The sequence below is a fragment of the Drosophila gunungcola genome (assembly GCF_025200985.1).
Source record: "Drosophila gunungcola strain Sukarami chromosome X unlocalized genomic scaffold, Dgunungcola_SK_2 000046F, whole genome shotgun sequence".
NCBI classification, from domain to species: domain Eukaryota; kingdom Metazoa; phylum Arthropoda; class Insecta; order Diptera; family Drosophilidae; genus Drosophila; species Drosophila gunungcola.
Window position 1 is genome coordinate 332,664 of NW_026453192.1, and position 19,015 is coordinate 351,678.

Sequence of the window (19,015 nt, forward strand, 5' to 3'; positions counted from 1 at the left end):
CCCCCACCACATAGCGAGCACACAAACCACAAAACTGTTGCAAATGCAATAATCGATTAATATCGCATGGAAACATCGATTTCAGGAGATGCAAAATTCCCTGGCACCTATCGATTTTGTTGTGTTGTGTTGTTGTATTTTGCATGAGTGTGGGAATTTATTAAACAAAAACGAAACGCGGACAAACTATATTTATGTAATAAACGCAACGCCGCGCGCCAAAGAGTGATGACCAGAGCACGGCAATTACAGACTACTTAGGCAAAAACGCACCGCTCTAAAGGGTCTAAAAATCAAAGTGCGATATAGCTCAAATCAATTGATTCGTTTTGCTCAACAAACACAAATTCTATTTCCAATCGCTTCGATAGTGTGCCGTTCTTGTTGTTGTTGTTGTTGTTATTTTTTCCGAAAAGTGAAATAAAAAACACAACGCACACACACACACACGCGTGCAAAAAGAAGAAGAAGAGCAGACGCCAGCTATATAAAAAAAAAGGCCCCAAAGAAGTGGAAATAAATCTTTCCCAAAAGAAAGAGGGAGAACCGAACTAATCGGCAAATAATTAGTGGAGCCCAAAAAGACCGCGAAAAACTCGTCGAGTAACTCTTTTTTTTCACAAGAAAAACCCCAAAAGCCCTGTTATCGATTTTGTATTCGAGGGTGTTTGTGTGTGTGAGTGTAGCGCGCCCGCGTGCGTGTGTGTGTGTGCGTTCAGCGCGTTATCAAAAACAACAACAATTGGTTGCAAAGTAACAGCGAAAGGAGGAATACGAGGAAGAAGAAGAAAAAGAATCTTTTTTAGCCGGTTGCAAATCGCGCCATCTCGCTCGCACCGCGCTCAATCGCGGATCGTGGTCGATTTATCGAATTAATCGCCAAAGTACACAACATATACATATATACATCATTTATTTCAAATGATTTCGCTGCTGCAAATGAAATTTCATGCGCTTTTGTTGTTGCTATCAAAAGTCTGGACATGCATCTGTTTCATGTTCAATCGCCAAGTGCGAGCTGTAAGTACAGAAATTTGCAAAAAAAAAAAAGAAAAGGAATAAATCGAGAATAAAATAGTTTTTATTTTTACCCGCTCGAGAAACCCTGAAATATGTAGTTCCCAACCCGCTCCCGCAATCGGCACAAGTAACACACAATAATAATAATAATAAAAGCTACCGCGGTGATAAGACTTCCAATACTTACAGTCTGCACACGCTAAAGTGCACAGCTGGATATATTTACAATTGCTTTGCTTCAAGAAACAGAAATCACAAATATGTAAAAAAAAAAATTTTTTTTTGTTTTGTAATTTAGAATTTTAATTAAGAAACAGTATTAAAAATACATTTAAGCACTTTTATTTTAATTACACATGGAAACAGCTAGATTATCTTATCTCCCAAGTGTTTTCAATGGTTTTTAAACAATCAGTTTGTTATTATCTAATCAAATTATACTTAAAACCAGTAAAAAAAATGTGCTTAAAAATTTGACAAACGTGATGATGTAAATTTTTTTGTTAATGGTTTAATACCATTTAGAAACATTTTTCTTTAGTACTAATACACATTAAAACTTTCCAAATTTTTGTATTTTTTTTTTGTTTTTAAAAAAAAAAGCATACCATAATTATGTATATTTCTGTACCTTTTAGCAGGCAATAGCTGTTGATAGAGTTGGTCTTAATCAATACTACGGTAGGCGTTTAATAGGCCATGTTTCATGGGATTCCCGTTCCCCCCAAAAAAGTGCACTCCAATGCTTTTTACCCATCCACCTTATCGGCCAACCGACTTTAATGTTCTCCACTGTGCCGGCATTTTCTGGCCCGAAATCGTGACGCGGCAAGAAGCACTGACCTTCGACCTGCTGCTTTTTATTTCCCCTCTTTTACTAGTTCCATAAACACCTATAACAAGCGCAATAACATTAAACCCACAGCTTAACTACATTTTTCTGCACAGTTAAATACAATACTCATTTAATGTTGTAGTTCTCTTCAAATGTTCCCAGCAATGACATAAAAATACATACATGTCTAAATGTAGATTCAAAACTGATGTAATTGTTTAAATTAGCCTTTATAAAGTATGTGTTTTTATGTCGCAAAGTATCTTAAAGTTTGTTTTTTATGCAACAATTTTTCGAAGACTAATTGTTTAACAAGAATGTCAGTAGCATAAGGACCTCCCTCACTTTTAACATCATCTTGCACCCTTAGGCCAAAGTCTAGAGAATTACAAGATATGACTAAACCCATTACGTAAACCCCATTTTGAATGCCTTTCAAGTACTGCTCCGTTGATTGTATTAACTTCCTTAGTTTATCCAGTATCAACCGGTTAAATATGAACTCTTTCCGCTGTCACCCGTCTCGCGTCACCGCCTGAGCCTGGTGCAGCGGAAGACCCTCGTTCTGGACCTGGACGAAACGCTGATACACTCCCATCACAATGCGATGCCCCGGAATACGGTGAAACCGGGCACGCCGCACGATTTCACCGTCAAAGTGACCATCGACCGGAATCCAGTGCGCTTCTTTGTTCACAAGCGACCGCATGTGGACTACTTTCTGGATGTGGTAAGTTCTGAATGGGATTACGACTACCCATAAAATACCTAAACGAATTGATGTACCAGAATTTTGTCCTAATTTTATCCCGATTAATAAGTTGATTATGAATTAATTGGTCATTTTATAGAACTTAATGTGAATACATATTATACATAAATTTCAATTGGAACTGACCCTTATTTTTGTTGGATTTCCCGCAGGTGTCACAATGGTACGATCTGGTCGTTTTCACGGCCAGTATGGAGATTTACGGGGCGGCAGTGGCGGATAAGCTGGACAATGGCCGAAACATCCTACGGAGGCGATACTATAGACAACACTGCACCCCCGACTACGGATCCTATACTAAAGACCTGTCGGCCATCTGCAGTGATTTAAATAGGGTGAGAACAGTGAACTATACATACTGAAGTACATTCCGATTTTAAATATTAACAACGGTTAAATATATGAATCTTTAACAAACTTAAGCTATATCAAACTTAATTCTTGAGAGTTATAATAAAAAATAATTGTAGAAATAAATATTAGAGAATTATAAAACAAAATATTCGTACAAATGAATATTAAAGGGTTATAATACAAAACATTCTTAGGGAAATATAGATAGACCTCTTATTTCCAAATAAAAAGTGTTCGCTGGAGTGCTTTATTGTTTAGTTACCAACTTAAAATGTTATTTCTTTGTTCTTTGGCTAATGGACATCTATTTCTTGCAGATATTCATCATTGACAATTCGCCCGGGGCCTATCGCTGTTTCCCCAACAATGCCATACCTATCAAGAGTTGGTTCTCGGATCCGATGGACACGGCGCTGCTGTCGCTGCTGCCCATGCTGGATGCGCTGAGGTTTACGAACGACGTGAGATCGGTGCTGTCCAGGAACTTGCACCTGCACCGCCTCTGGTAGCAGGTGGGCCGCTTATCGCTAGTGTAGTCTATCTATTTAGGAGGAGCAACGTAAGCCAGCAAAGTGGGGATGAAATACCTTCTGAAATTAACAACAAAATGGTGGTGCTGTGACACATTAACGAATTTTTTCATTATTATTATATTTACCATTCAGTCAGATTAGCGAAGAGACACACAGATTAAGGAGAAAGTGGAGAAAAGATCTAAAAGTTATGGAAATCGATGGTTTTTTGTTTCCTTTTGTGTATTAAAATAAAAGAGTTTTGTAACAATCTAATTATTAATGCATATTTGTCCATATGTGAAGACCAGCTATTTTATTTTATTTTTTTTTTTTTTAAGATTTTGTGTTTGTTTTTTGTACGTATATATTTTGATTATAATATCAAATGGAAACTCTTGAACACAGTATATATATATATATGAAATGGAAGTTAAGCAGAAAAAGTGAAGTAACAATATTAAGAACAAATTTGTCAAGTTATATATCATATTATTATAAATTAAATCTAAGGCCACAACAACAAGAGTCTTTCTATACCATGATTACGATTAATAATTATAAAACTGAAATTGTTTTTTATAAAGAAAGCAGGACGAAGCAAAATACTTATAATTATACAAATTAGTTGATTACGAAACTTTCCTGGACATCATTATTATTGATAATTTTTACATGTAACCGATTCTGTATAGACTTATATATGTTCTGCCCTCGTTTCCTGTACAAAACTAAACGGACGGAAGATCTTTCAAGAGTTTCATTGCTTGCAAACCAAACATAACACTTTTCTAAGGATAAGATTTTTGTCTTTCGAGGGAGTTATATATTTATACATATTATATATATATCTACAACTAAGCAACAACCAACAACTATGAACTACTATTAAAGTAAACAACAACCAACAAGCAAGCAAGTAAGGCAAAAGTTCTATTTTGTAAGGCGAGCCAAGTAGCATTGAGATATAAAAATCGCATTATATCTGATAGGATCGGATCAGATCAGATTAATGACGAGCCGCAGACTGGGACAGATATATATAGGGAGTTTAGAGAGCCAAATCACTAATTATACGAGAACCGAGTTAGTCTGAGAATTGAGAAATCGTGGCACATCATCCGAGGCATCACAGGATATTCAGGATATTCAGGAGAGCAGCAAAGAAATTAAAAGAGAAAGTAACACATGAAAACTGCTTCCATAGTTAATGTTATTTCCAAAAGCATAAACACACCACCCTAAACTAAACAACAAATGCTTGCACACGCCCTTTACCTTTTACCTTTTACCCCACCCCTATCCAATTGTTCTTTTTATCGTAATGTAAATTTAAAACAATCACTATTTGTTTATTTATTGCAAGGAAAACGAGAATAATACGTGTATGCGATGTTGTTAATTTTAAGTAGTTTGTAGCAAATTTGTTAAACTGAAACGTAAATGAAATAAATGAGAAAGGGAACACAAAAGCAGAAAAAGAATTACAAAAAATACAAAAAACCAAGCAAAATCAAAAATATGTGTTTTCTTTTATTTGCAGTTTTGAACTTGGCGCTTTATAAGTAATGCAGTGTGTTGTGTTATGTTTTTAGCATACTGTTAACAATGGGTTTGACGTGTTCTGTTAACTATAAATTGTGCTGTTAAGCGCGCCAAACATGAATGAAAGAAGCTTTTGGCCATTTAACATCGATTGTAGGATACCCTTTTGAGTATAATATTACAACTTGAATTTTGAAAAATCATCGATTTGTTGTTAATTTCATATAAAAAAGATAAAATAGAAACAGTGAACTTTACAAAACAATAAATGGTTGCACACTTATTAAAAAAAATCATTCTTAAAGAACACCATTAAAATAATGGTGTGTTTTTAAAAATAAAACCTATAACCAAAACATTTTTGGATACATTCTTTAAAGTACCTCAACGTTTTAAGTGGCATAAATAATAATTTAAGATATCAAAAACTTTATAATTGCTCTTTCCATCTTTGTAAATTTGCTTAAAGGCAAGACACTTCACGAACGTAGGGTATTGCAAAGTGCTGTTAGCTGTCAATTTGAGGTTATGTGCGCTCGCTTATCTGACAACAACAACAAGTTACCGTAAAAAAGAAGCGCCGTAGTTTTTACGCAACGCAACTGGTAAGGAGTCGTCCGTATTTGGCTCCCAGATATATTGCGATACATAGCCATTCATAACACACCCAACCCTTGATTAATAGGAAAACCGAATCCATGGCCACCGCAGCAGCTGTAGCAAAAGTGGGAAAATCAGTGCACCGCATTTTCGTGGGCAATCTACCGTGGACGGTGGGCCACCAGGAGTTGCGTGGCTACTTTCGTGAATTCGGACGCGTGGTGTCCGCCAACGTGATCTTCGACAAGCGAACGGGCTGCTCCAAGGGCTACGGCTTTGTCAGCTTCAACAGCTTGTCCGCTCTGGAGAAGATCGAGAACGAGCAGAAGCACATACTGGAGGGCAACTACCTAAACATACAGAAATCCTAGATTCCGAGCAGGCTGCTGTTCGTTAGTCATTTAGTAAATAAGTTTTGTTTTATCGATTTAAGAAGCGTTTTGAACATGTCGGACAGCGATACGGATCCCGAGGAGGAGCTCTTCCATATGGCCACTGAGCATGTGGCCAGACAAACGGCCAATATTGGCTCCGCCGATCTGCTGCTGTTCTACGGATACTATAAGCAGGCCATAGACGGTCCCTGCGAGGGACCAAGTCCCGGGCTGCTCCAATTGAAGGCCAAGAGTAAGTGGCAGGCATGGCGCAATCTCGGCAAGATGTCCCCCTCCGCCGCAAGGCAAGCCTACGTTCAGAAACTGGATGAGCTGCAACCAAATTGGCGTTCCCGGCGTAATCCCGGCTGGGTGGTGCACTCCATTGAATCCGCCCCATTGGAGGATCAGCGTTTGGACAGTGAGAAGACACTGTTCGATCATGTGAAGGAGAACAATCTGGACAGGCTAAGGGAACTGCTGTCGGCGGAAGATCTTGCGGAGCTGGATGAGCATGGCATGGCCCTCATCCATTGGGCCACCGATCGCAATGCCGTCGAGATCATTCAGTTTCTGGTGAGGAGTGGCGCCAGCGTGGATCAGCGGGATGCGGAGCAGCAGACGCCGTTGCACTACGCCGCCAGTTGTGGACATTTGGAGGCGCTGCGTTGCCTGCTGGAGCTGCGGGCCAACCTAGAGCTGTGCGATGCGGATGGACAGACATGTTACGATGTGGCCGACGATGAACAGATCTGCAAGGTGCTCCAAGACGAAAGAGACCGCCTCGCTGGATCAGCTTCCTAACCCTAAACGCCTTTTAATCTTAAGTTGTTAGGTGCTCTTTTGCTTTGAAACCCTATAATGCGTTGTGAACCATTGTAAATCACCTATAATTCATCAGTAATCTTGATAAGAAAACATTGCTGTTCTTTTTACGAGGGGGTTTCATATCCATATCTACGCTTTTTTTTACATTTTAAGTTGTTAAGTTCTCCTTGGAACCCTAATAAACATTCATCACAAAATTTAATTTGTTTCCTGGAATTATTCAAAGGGATTATGTAAAGTAATTTGTTTTTTGTAGAACCGTATAACGTAAATACTTTTTATAGGAATAGCTTGTTTTGAAAAAGAAAGAGATGGTCGTACACGCAAGATTTCTATTATAATAATTAATTGGATAGATTGTTTTCTTATAACCAGAAATATACTTTGATTATTTCCTTACTTTTAATAGCTTTTGCATTTGGTTTTTTTTTTGTACATTTTTCAGTGCTATTATGAAATAACTCATACTTCAATCAAACCCAAAATTTAAATATTTGTGTTTTAGAATTGTAAACGATCTTGTTTGTTTCCTTTCGAACTATAATTATAACAAGCTATATAGATGAATAGTTTTTTTTTGTTCAATATCCGCCCATAAAGCAAATTAGAATATTATTTATGTTACTAACTGATATTTATTGACAATGAAATAAGGTTTGCGTACGCAGTGTGAGTGGTTGGTGGTCGACGCCTACTTCCACAGCTTCTTGATGGACATGTTCTTCTCCGAGTCCTTCTGCATCACCTTGGCCACGGCCATCTCAAAGTCCTCCTGGGTGACATGCACACGACGCTCTCGCAGCGCATACATGCCGGCCTCCGTGCAGACGCCCTTGACCTCCGCACCCGATGCGCCCGGCATCAGTTCGGCGATCTTGCGCAGATTAATGCCACGCGTAAGGTTCATCTTACGGGAGTGAATCTTCAGGATGTCCAGACGGGCCTCCTCGTTTGGTGGCGGAAACTCGATCTTGCGATCAATGCGGCCGGGACGCAGCAGAGCGGGATCCAGGATGTCAATACGATTGGTAGCCATGATCACCTTGATGTTCTTGGTGGCCTCAAAGCCATCCAGCTGGTTGAGCAGCTCCAGCATGGTACGCTGCACCTCGGAATCGCCGCCGGATCCAGACTCGATACGCGACGAGCCAATGGAATCAATCTCGTCCATGAAGATAATGGATGGGGCATGCTCGCGGGCCATCACGAACAGCTCACGCACCATGCGTGAACCCTCACCGATGAATTTCTGGACCAGCTCGGAGCCGGACACACGGATGAATGTGCATTCGGTGTGATGGGCAACGGCCCTGGCCAATAGGGTCTTTCCCGTACCCGGAGGGCCGTAGAGCAGCACTCCCTTCGGCTGGGCAATGCCAAGGGCATCGAACAGCTCCGGATGCTTGACGGGCAACTCAATCACCTCCTTGATCTCTTTGATCTGCTTATCCAGACCGCCAACCATTTCGTATGTGGAATCGGGAACCTTCTCGACCATCATCAGCGAGACCAGCGGATCCACCTTGTTGGGCAGAATCTTGTGCAGCGTGTAGCTCTCGTTGCGCAGGGCCACACGACAATTGGGGGTTACATCGTTGATATCAATGTTCTTGTCCAGATCGACAACGAACTTGCCCTCTGGATGCACTTTAACCAGCACCTTCTTCTTGTCCATCGGCTTCACAACCTCGCCCACGTAGCTTCCTTGTTCCTGGAGCAGCTGTAGCTCCTCGCGCAACATGCGAACTGCAAAAAAAAGGTACTCTTTAATATAAGTTCCTCTTTGTAATGCCCATTTAATCTTAATTTCATTGCGAAGATTTTCAAAATTTCGTATGTCTTTTAAGATATTTGACTTGAGCTTAGCAAGGTACTTCTTTTGTTTTGAAAGATAATTGTATAAACAAGTAAGAATAACCAAAACTCCGATTGGAATAGTATATATATATAACCTGCTCAAATGTGATATATTTTCTTTTATAAACTCTGTAAGCATACCAATAAGTTTTAACGATATCTAAACACTATGTGTACCTATTAAATCCTCCTTGTTCTTTGGGGTTCATTGCTTTAACTTGGTATATGGCTACTTTTAGTGATTGCAGGCAATCAGATTAACTTTTGATGTTTATATATGTTTATATTAAATAGCTAACTACGAAATAATATGTTTGCAAGGACATCCTTTGTACTTTTTCACGCCTAGTTACCTTTGGCATTGAGCTCATTTCGCTGGGCCTGCAGACGCCTCAGATTTTGGCTCTTTTCAGCCACAATCAGTTGAAGTTCCTCGATCTTCTGGATGTAGTAAGACCGGAATCCCTCGCCTTTTTGATAGGCCGACTCGATTTCCATCTGTGAAAACAACGGATTTCGGGTTTTGCTATGTTTTCGGCGTCGAAAATACTGTTGGATTTTATATTCCTTACCCGATTCGTCACCGTCATTTTGTCTGCGTCTTCCCTGTTGCGTTTTAATTCGTTATTAATTCTGTTGTTTTCTCCACCATGCAAATACTTCTCGAGTTAATATTTTATTTTTACTTTACTTATGACTCGGCATTCTTGGCTTGCTTTCAGTGTGACCGCAGTGATAACGACAAAAATACCTTCCAGACCAAAAAAAAATACCAATATCAGTTTAATGAAATACCATTTAAATACTATTAATCGATAAGACCAGCTAGCAAAAGCTAAATTCATCAAATTCAATTGTTACAAATATAAAACCGTTAAAATCAAAAAGCCGGTAGTAACTTTGTAAATTTTGATCAACCATTTTGGCTTAATATTGCTATGTTTATTTAATATCATTTACTTTTTATACTGTATAAAATTAATATTAACTGATAATAACTGATTTTCTCGATTACAAATAACTGAATTTTAAAAATAAATCTTTGAATTAAAAATTAATAAAATGTCCTTTCAATAATAGTTAAAATAGAATAATGACTTAATTAGCCTGATCGTCGTGTACTAATTATAATAAATACCTACAATACCTTTTAAGTAATTTTCATGATCACTTTAAAAGGTACAAGATCAAAATAAGTAAACTGATTCCATCAATATGTGCTTTGCGAACAATGTTCCGTTTTGTGTTCAAACAAACTAAATATTATATTCAAAATCCTCTGCCGAAAATCGAATTTTTTACCTTATCACTACTAATTTCATTGTGTGAAAGGTTTTTGTTATATATATATATATATTTTTTAAAATCGAGAATGCCGGCCACCAAGGGATACTTATTCAAGCGATACATTCGTATCGAGCTGAATCTCTGGAGGCGCTCGCTCTTCGAGGCCGTCACCCTGGTGATCATGGTCCTTGTGATCATGCTCAATCCCATCGCCCATTCCAAGAAGCTTCTCTACATGAGCAACGATAACGAAAACGAACAGAGCATCGTATCGCACAAGCTTCAGGATATCAACATATTGACGTAAGCGGCTACTCTTTATATGGAAAAATTATACATTTAGGATTCGGAGTTATTGAGATTGGTGTGCCGACTTGTTTTCTTGTGTATCCCTCGAAAATGTATAGCTCCATCAAATGGAATCCTTTTTATAAACTCATTAAATTCATAAAGGTAGATTATTATAAGATATCTTGCGCCATTTAGATCGAAAAATCTAAAAATCTCAGGACCTTAAAGCCTTTTGTACGCCAAAATTGGTATGCATTGTTATTTGATAATAGTTAACATGATGTTTGCATTATTTTGACAAAAAAAAATTAAAAAAAATAAAAATTGAATACAAATTGACTTTTCACAGACGAATGGCGGACTCGAAGCGGGAGAAGACCAAGTTCAGTCTGGTGTACACGCCCAAAACTCCGTTTGCAACGGAAGTGACCAAGAAGGTGGCCAAGACGCTGGAGCTGAACTCCACGGTGGGCTACGAAAGCGAGGCCCAGATGCAGGATCAGTTTGACGAACGGACGACGCTGGCGGGGATCGTGTTCCATGATGCCGAAGGCGAGGGCACTCCCTTGACGCTATCCGTATCGATCCGCTTTCCCAGCGAGTTTCGTACAATTGCTCCATTTCTCACCGAGGATCGGCTGTGGGTGACCCGCTGCTCGGGACGGATCCATCCCGGACGGGATCGGGCCAAACAAGATAAGCAGCAGGATATATATATACGCGAGGGATTTCTGCAGCTGCAGCATCAGATCTTCGTGGAGTGGTACCATCGATTGCGCAACGACTTTCTCACCAACTTTCCGGAACCGAATGTCGAGGTCTACAACATTCTGCTGAAGGTCTCCGACGAACCCTGCTCCGTGATGAGTCTCGCCCGTCTGCCCACATTCTTGTATAACTTCATATACCTACTGCCCTTCCTAAATGTTATCAGAGTGAGTTTATGAATGGATCATATTTGTATATTATGCTATCCTCAAACAGTTCCCGAGATCTTTGATTCCTTATTAATGATTACTTTAAGACTTAGGCTATATAATTTACATATATAATAAATGCTACATACCAAGGTTAAACATGATGTAATCATTTTTTAAGGAATTAAAGATCTCGGGATCTGTTCGAGTTGGAGTTGTGAAGTAATATGAGGTTTTGTGTCTTCTCCAGAACGTGGCTGCCCAGGTGGAGGATGGTGTAATGGTGCATCAGTGGCATTACGGTTACTCGTTCGGCATTCAATGGGGTTTCAAGTTTACGGTGCTTTTCCTGAGAATGTTAATTTTAGGTGCAATATTTGTGATAATGATGTTGGTAAGTACTGCACAATTGTCCATAGTTAAGCTATTTTGAAAGCTATATTATTTTTACAATATATTTTTAATTTAGTTTTTCTGGGCCTTTGTTGGACGGGAGGGGCAGTTTTCCGGCAAGGCAACGATAGCCTTCATCTGCTTCATTGTGGTGTATACCGTGGAGATCGTTATTACCGGAATGGTGGTGGCCAAACTATTTGTCAATCCCACCAATGCGGTTCTTTTCGCTTTGGTCATGTGGCTGTTCATGTATGCGGCATTCTGCATTATATTGGAACGTTACTGGGACATCCACAAGTACTATGTTTTCTTCATCCTGGTGGTCTTCTGCAACTGCCAGATGCACTTCAGCATGAGTTTGTTCCAAAATTGCATCGATGGCCCGGATATTGTGCAGACCATTGATTTCGTAGTGATCTTCACGGCGGCCATTAGTTCGGCCTTGATATATTTTCTGGTCCTATTGGCGATGCAGTGGCGGATGCCGGGCACATTCCTCAGCCGGCGCATAGTGAACAATAGGCCACGGAAGCAACGCGAGTCGGACGTACCCATTCTGTATGTGGGTAAAGCTCCAAGCTTCCAGAACTTCGAGTACGGCGATGTGGGCAGCAAGGAGTTGATGCGACTGCGTCATGTCAGCACCACACATCGCGATTCGGAGCGAAAGATCCTGAAGAACATATCCATGCGGATCTATCGTGGCGAGGTGTACGTGATTCTCGGGCATATTGGTTCCGGTAAGCTCACCCTGATGAGGGTTCTGGCCGGCCTCAAGTTTCCCCTACGCGGCAGTGTAACCATTTTGGGCAAGCACTTTGAACCCAATGGTAAGCATGTTGATCACTTAACTAAATGTGGATTACTTAAATCTAGATTATCATAAGTCGCAAAAAGAATTTATTTATTTATTTTCTTAATTATTTTTTAGTAACTTAAAAGTTATTATGTTTAGTCACTTCATTTATAAATTTTTATCTATCGAGATTCAGTAATTAATAGTTGAAAGATTTTAATTATAAGTTTAAACTCAAATTGTTTTACTTAACCCTCCTCACAAATCCTGGATTTAAGTACAGATTTTTTGCGGTTCCATTGTAAAATTAACAAAAATAAAATTTGGTAACACAAACATTAAAAAGTATTATCTATATAACATCATTATAGAATATTTAATTTTATATTCTTTAAATTAAACAAAATGCAAACAGGTGAAGTGCGTCGCATGGTTGACTTCCGTTTCCATGAGCACGGACTCAATAAGCACTTGACCGTGGAGCAGACCATCGACTATCATGTCCGCTTGAAACTGGCTCCCAGTGAGTCCGATCGCTACGAAATCGAGAGGCGCAAGTGGTTGGCCATACTCGATCAGCATGTCGAGAGTCGGAGGACGCGGATCGGAAAGCTAAGCTCGAGCGCAACAAAACTGGTGGCCCTATGTTGCTGTTTGGCCGGGGATACGCGGATCATTATATTGGAGGAGCCGACCACCGAGCTGTCGGGGCGCGAGGCGCAGGTCTTTTGGTCGATTGTCAATGCGGAGAAGGACAATCGTGCCTTCATCATAGCCACCTACAATGTGGGCGAGGCGGAGCATGCCGCCGATCGCATCGGGATCCTCAGCATGGGCGTCCTCGAGGCCAGTGGCACACCCTTCTTTTTGCGGGCCAGGTTCAGCAACAGTGTGGATCTGGTACTTATAAAACTATATTTCTACAATCTAACATCATACACCTTATTCTTAAAGGCCATGTTTAGCCTATTATATTTTCATGACTTCTTATTTAAGATTAACTTAGAATCGCTGAGGTTTTTATTCAGAATTTTTTAAAATTTCAGTCCAAATTATATTGTTTTTATATTTTAAAGACCATAAAATTCCGATTAATCTACATTTTCTATTTTAACCATTCACAGGTCATCATCAAGAAGCCACATGTGCCTGATCAGCCAATCACGGACTACATCAATCAGTTTATGACTAACATTGAGCCGGAAAACGAGATTGGTGATACCCTAACGTACAGACTGCCGGTAATCTTTCGACCACGGCTGCAGAAATTATTGATCCATCTGGAAATCGATCGCAAGAAGCTGGGCATCGAAAATGTGCGAGTGGTTGGTGCGGAACTGTCCGACATTTATATGAAGCTGGTCACCTCCTTTCGACTACAGCAGCAGATGATTCCGGATGTCAGTAAGTTCCTAACTAAACGATCTTGAGGAACAAAGTATTTAGGGCACTTAAATATGGTTTGAATTTCCATCATTGGACCATTGTCTCCCTGAGTTTTACCAGAAAACCAAATATTTTTCATATATTTTTTGGGTTGTGTACTAAAAACCACATTTTTGAAAAAATATTAAATTTGAAAAAATATTATTAGTTTGCAAAAATTAATTCAATTTTAAATGTTTAGCTGTGAGTGTCAATCAATTGTTAATTTTGTGACGAATTCAACGTTTTTTTTTTAACATTTGACTATTATTTTCCAGGTTGTTTGTTAGAGAAACCAAAACTTGATTTCATTTTTTTAAGCCTTTAGGCAACAAAGTAATTTACTTATTTTTACAGGCCAAACATTCAAGTACCAGGTGGTTTCGCAAAAGCAACTGACCAGACAGCGGATGCGCGCAATGTTCTACAAAAAGATGATCCACACGGCGCCGAATGTCTGGCCGATTATTATGATCTTCACCAGCTTTGTTCTGATCGCCATCATCGCCCGGCTTTCGGTGCTGCTCGATATGCCGAATATGCGCCAGAACTCGATACACATTGGGTTCATGGAACCGGTGGATGTGTCCAAGATACCGAATTTGAAGGATTGCGGCTACATCGACATCCGGGCGGCCAAGAAGGTGGTTAAGAAAAAGCGCATCGATGTCTCCAGGACCTTTGATGACAAGACGTTTGCCTGCGAGAAGGGTACCTATCGCAATGATTTAAAGCAGAAGAGCGAGCTGAAGAGTTTTGGGGCAGTGGAGGCGGATGGGGAGCAGAATCTCAACGGTTATATAAGCCAGGATATCTTTCACTCGGCTCCCATGATGCTTAACCTGCTGCACAATATCATACTCAGGTGATACTTCGTTATTTATCACAAAATTTCTAAAAAAAAAAAACATTCTTTTCTCTCTGCCCGTTGAATACAAGAAATAATCAAAATTGAATTCTATAACTGGAACTGATTTAAAATTGATTTTTGGCTCTTTGTAAATATTGAAACAAGGCGAAATGGGAATTTTACAAGGAAGTTGATGCACCGTGTACAACCAGCATTAACTATTTATTATTTATTTACAGACTTTCGTATCCGGAGCAGGAGAACATAATTACCATGGTGGAGAATCATCCGCTGCCCACGCAGTTGTCGCGAAAGATCAATCTTCTGGACAATAAGATCGCCCACATTCATGCCCCATTGGCCATCGGCTGCATCCTCCCACTGACCGTATCCGTTTTCGTAATCCCGCTGGTGGAGGAGGAGATATATAACGTACGTTTTTTGCAGCATATGGCCGGGCTGGGACTGAAGGTCTTCTGGGGCATTAATCTGTTTTGGGACTGGTTCACCTTCTTCATCTACTCGATCATTATTGTGGTGATCATGGGTCTGATGGGCGTCGGCGGCTTTGGGTTCTATGAGAATTGTATCCTGGTGCTTCTGCTGACCATCTATGGATTGGCTGCCCTGCCGCTCACTTATCTGGTCTCCATGTTTGTGTACAAATCAATTGTCCGGGCATTTCTCGTCTCCGTACTCCTTCAGGGAGTATCCGGCCTGGTGCTCTACATCATCTATTGGGACGTGGCGAACAGCAATACGATCTTCTTCTACGGTGCCTGTATGTCGCCGGGATTCTCGCTACTGGACGGAGTTAGCAATGTGTACACCCAGTGCCTGGAGCAGGAGATCTGCAATGCCAAATGCCTGGCGCACGCCAGCTGCACACCGGAGAATATGCACGAGGTGGTGCCCAATTGCCAATGTGAGTTTCCAGTCCGGGTAATTCAGTGCATCTCCCTTTGATGCATTCAATTAATTGAGCAATGCATTTATTACAATGTGTATATGGTTAACTCAAACTGATTTTTATACAAGTTTGCCAATTTACAAAATGTTTTAGGCATTTTTAAAAACACAAAACGAAAAACACACAACGTAGTTATAAATGCAGAACTAAAACTTAAGTTTTGAAAGTTTTCGTACAATTTTTTTTTTTTTTTGGCGCCATAAAAAAATATTTTAAACAATTTTGAAAATCATAAAAAGTCATTAATGATATTAATGTTAATAACAAAATGTAATTTAATTTTTGCATGTCTTAATACAAGTTTCGATTATTTACAGTTGACACCCATTTCAAATGGTCTGCTCCGGGCATTCTACCCGCCATTGTCTACATGGTATTGTCGGCTTTGATTTTTTTGATGCTTATTTTCTGGATTGAGCTGCATCGCAGGGAGAAGAAGTTCCATTCCCCCAGAGAGTAAGTAATATTTGTAAATCTTTTTAAAACTTATATCTGACATTTTTGCAGTCTCCGTAAAATGAGGACCGCAACTTATCCCTTCGACGATGGGGATGTGGCGGATGTGAAGCTGAAAATCGCCGAGGCGGATAATGCCAAGGCCAAACAGTCCGTGTTTTTGGTAGACCAGGTCGAGGCCAAGGTTCCAACTACAGGCAAGAGGGTCAACACTGTATCCTTTGCTCTGAACAAGTGAGTAACTCAATACAATCCAAATGATATAAAAACGAAAATCATTGAACAATAGCTCTCATGATTTTGATTAAACTGAGATTGTGTTTTCCTATCAGACATTTATTTGCTAATATAGAGTAACCTTAGGTCTAATAATTAAGATATGTAAACATTCATATAAAACCAAAACTGATTGAAAAATAACACAATTGATATGAAATGTTGTATAAACTTGTATTTCGCTATTTTAAAGTTAATCAGACATTTATTTTCCAATAAAGTCTAAGCCTAGATGTAATAGAAGAGTTGCAAGACACATTTGGTTGCATAATTTCATACACGTAAGCACTTTTGATACGAAAACCTGGATATACTTGTATTTCGCTTTTATAATGTTAATCAGATAAACTTTTTTCAATAAAATTAAAGCTTAGATTTAAAAACGGTTCAACGGTTGTAAATTGTTTGTAAAATTTCAGATATATGAGCATGGGCATCTTTGGGCCCCGTAACTCCGGCAAAAGCCATTTAATGCGACAATTGGTGGGCGAGGAGGGATTCGCCTTTGGTGAGATCTATGTGCGGGGCCTGGACTTCAAGTACGATCTGGAGAGCATCCACACCTACATGGGCTACAGTCCGCAGCATCGTGGTCTGCTCAATGAGCTGACTCCGCGGGAGCACATCCGGCTGTTGTGCATGATCCGCGGGGTTCCGGAGGCGAAGATCGGCGAGAAGATACACGACTTGTGCCTGATGCTCAACATGACCGGTTGGATGCACCGCAAGTGCAGTTCGCTGACGGCGGAGAAGCGGCACAAGTTGAAAATAGCCCTGGCATTGGTGGCCTACAACAAGATACTGGTTTTGGACGAGCCCACCTGCGGCATGCCGGCGACCACGAGACGGGAAATCTGGAATATCCTCCGATATATCCGATACTGCGGCAAGACCATCATTTTCGCCACCAACGATGAGATGGAGTGCAAGATCCTGGCTGACTTTATCATTGTGTTTCAGGACAGCGAGATGCTGGCGATCGGCAGTCTACAGTATTTGCGATACAAGTACAGCCATGGGTTCTATCTGGAAGTGCGGCTCATCCGCGATGGATCCACCCTCGCCGAAGCGGAGGAGAAGTGGGTTTCCGTTTCTATAACTTCAGGGCTTAATAATTTGGTTTGTCTATTTCCCAGTTTGCGCAAAGATGTGGATAATCTGGCCAAATTTGTCAACTTCTTGCACAACAGATCCGAACTGGTGTAAGTGGAAGCTCATTTTAACAGCATTAATAACGCTTTTATTTGAGATTCAGTTTTTAGATACAAAGATACAGGTTTTTCTATCTTTATTTAGTTTTATTAAAAAGATTTTTTCTGGTCTCCCTGTAAAGATTTAAATTACTTTCTTCACAATGTATATCTCACTATTTTAAATAATTGAAAAATAGATATCTTTATCGCTTTATTGTATGTTAAGTATTAAATATTCCATCTGTATTTTCCAGGGGACGTCTACACAATTGGTTTAAATTCTACGTGCCAGTGGGCCACATCGTCTATTCCTTTCTGTATGGCGCCATGGAGAAGAACAAGTTACGCCTGAACGTGAGCGACTACTGCATTTACCAGGCGGACATGATCAATGTGGTGGCCCAGGTACAGGAGACGCGGGCCCAGTTAAAGCACCATCTCGTTCTGGCGGAAGATCGGTTACCCCTGGACTCCCCGCCCCCCATACAGACCCCTCAGCTCAAGGCCAAGGGCAAGAAGTAATGCCATGCCCTTTTTGGTGCAAAACCCACCATATCGCTATGTATATTTTATACATTGTATGTTTCTTAACAGTGTTGCAAAACAAAGATATTTCGACTTATGGGAGTTTTCCAAAATTTTTAGACAAGAAGATAGTTAAAAATTATCAATCTGTACCTGAAAATATATAAAAAAAATTAATTAAATGCAAATGTAAATAATTATTCAATTAGGCACATCTTAAATATGTCTTGCGTTGTTATAAGTTAACCTACATAGTTCAAAGCAATTTATAATGTATGTACATATGTATAGTTCGACATTAGAGGGTTAGTGTCTGACCTCGGCTATCCAGACTATAAACCTTTGAATTGTGGGCTTTCCCGCTTTCAATAATTATAACCTGGCTGGTTGCACACGTGTGAGGCTGCATAATTAATGTAAGTCCCTGGGGAAGTTTAACAGCGCTGGGAAGTCCTCCACGTGCCGGCATTCATTTTTAATACGCGTCCTCAAAAAGGAAGGATTGATTTTTCAGGTTGACAGTTCAAATAAAAGATTAAAAATGGTTTTACCTTAATTTTTTCAATTTAATATTTTTTTTAGGTATTTAAATGTATTTAAAGAAATAAATGTAACCACCCAAGTATATAATGCTCATTTTGATTGGGATATAGTTCAAATAGTGATTTAAATGTTATCGCTCAGCGCGCCCAACGATAATCGATAGATTATTAATCGCTGCTCATATTTTAAGCGTTAGAATTTTGCGCGCTCTCTTACTCGCTGACGTAACAGTTATTTTTCGTTCTCCTTTTTCCGCCAGTGCTGAACACTTTCGGCTAGAAAAAGGCTGATGTTGGTGCAGGTGTAGCAAATTAATTTGTAAAACATTGCCAGCTCTAGCATGGTGCTAATTTCACATATTTTGCCTACTGTGAGTACTAAAGGTTAATATAT

General features: G+C 39.8%; 5 protein-coding genes across 6 annotated transcripts; 4 read left to right on the top strand and 1 right to left on the bottom strand.

Annotated features, from left to right (window-relative positions):
- The first annotated feature begins 88 nt into the window (after positions 1 to 88).
- On the top strand, positions 89 to 5,013 carry LOC128260969 (CTD nuclear envelope phosphatase 1 homolog). Of its 2 annotated transcripts, none has more exons than XM_052994350.1 (4): positions 89 to 1,020; positions 2,337 to 2,585; positions 2,780 to 2,962; positions 3,299 to 5,013. In XM_052994350.1, exons 1-4 carry the CDS (start codon positions 922 to 924, stop codon positions 3,488 to 3,490), a joined length of 723 nt encoding a protein of 240 aa, XP_052850310.1. In that variant the 5' UTR covers positions 89 to 921; the 3' UTR covers positions 3,491 to 5,013. The 2 variants fall into 2 exon arrangements, with proteins under 2 accessions (XP_052850310.1, XP_052850309.1); XM_052994349.1 differs by having other exon boundaries at positions 91 to 1,020; positions 2,328 to 2,585.
- A 511-nt stretch (positions 5,014 to 5,524) lies between these two features.
- Positions 5,525 to 6,009, top strand: LOC128260974 (SRA stem-loop-interacting RNA-binding protein, mitochondrial). Its single transcript, XM_052994357.1, has 2 exons — positions 5,525 to 5,643; positions 5,724 to 6,009. The coding sequence occupies exon 2, from the start codon at positions 5,737 to 5,739 to the stop codon at positions 6,007 to 6,009; it is 273 nt and encodes a 90-aa protein (XP_052850317.1). The 5' UTR covers positions 5,525 to 5,643; positions 5,724 to 5,736.
- A 75-nt stretch (positions 6,010 to 6,084) lies between these two features.
- On the top strand, positions 6,085 to 7,042 carry LOC128260970 (acyl-CoA-binding domain-containing protein 6). Its single transcript, XM_052994352.1, has one exon. The coding sequence runs from the start codon at positions 6,085 to 6,087 to the stop codon at positions 6,814 to 6,816; it is 732 nt and encodes a 243-aa protein (XP_052850312.1). The 3' UTR covers positions 6,817 to 7,042.
- A 410-nt stretch (positions 7,043 to 7,452) lies between these two features.
- Positions 7,453 to 9,429, bottom strand: LOC128260961 (26S proteasome regulatory subunit 8). The gene is made up of 3 exons (XM_052994339.1): positions 9,270 to 9,429; positions 9,051 to 9,195; positions 7,453 to 8,586 (listed from the first exon to the last, which is right to left on the bottom strand). The coding sequence occupies exons 1-3, from the start codon at positions 9,285 to 9,287 to the stop codon at positions 7,532 to 7,534; spliced, it is 1,218 nt and encodes a 405-aa protein (XP_052850299.1). The 5' UTR covers positions 9,288 to 9,429; the 3' UTR covers positions 7,453 to 7,531.
- Positions 9,430 to 9,965: 536 nt separating this feature from the next.
- LOC128260942 (ATP-binding cassette sub-family A member 17) lies at positions 9,966 to 18,214 on the top strand. The gene is made up of 13 exons (XM_052994302.1): positions 9,966 to 10,287; positions 10,625 to 11,210; positions 11,443 to 11,586; positions 11,662 to 12,418; positions 12,800 to 13,284; positions 13,509 to 13,788; positions 14,167 to 14,674; positions 14,899 to 15,584; positions 15,947 to 16,085; positions 16,137 to 16,319; positions 16,781 to 17,440; positions 17,498 to 17,563; positions 17,809 to 18,214. The coding sequence occupies exons 1-13, from the start codon at positions 10,070 to 10,072 to the stop codon at positions 18,074 to 18,076; spliced, it is 4,980 nt and encodes a 1,659-aa protein (XP_052850262.1). The 5' UTR covers positions 9,966 to 10,069; the 3' UTR covers positions 18,077 to 18,214.
- Positions 18,215 to 19,015: the final 801 nt, after the last annotated feature.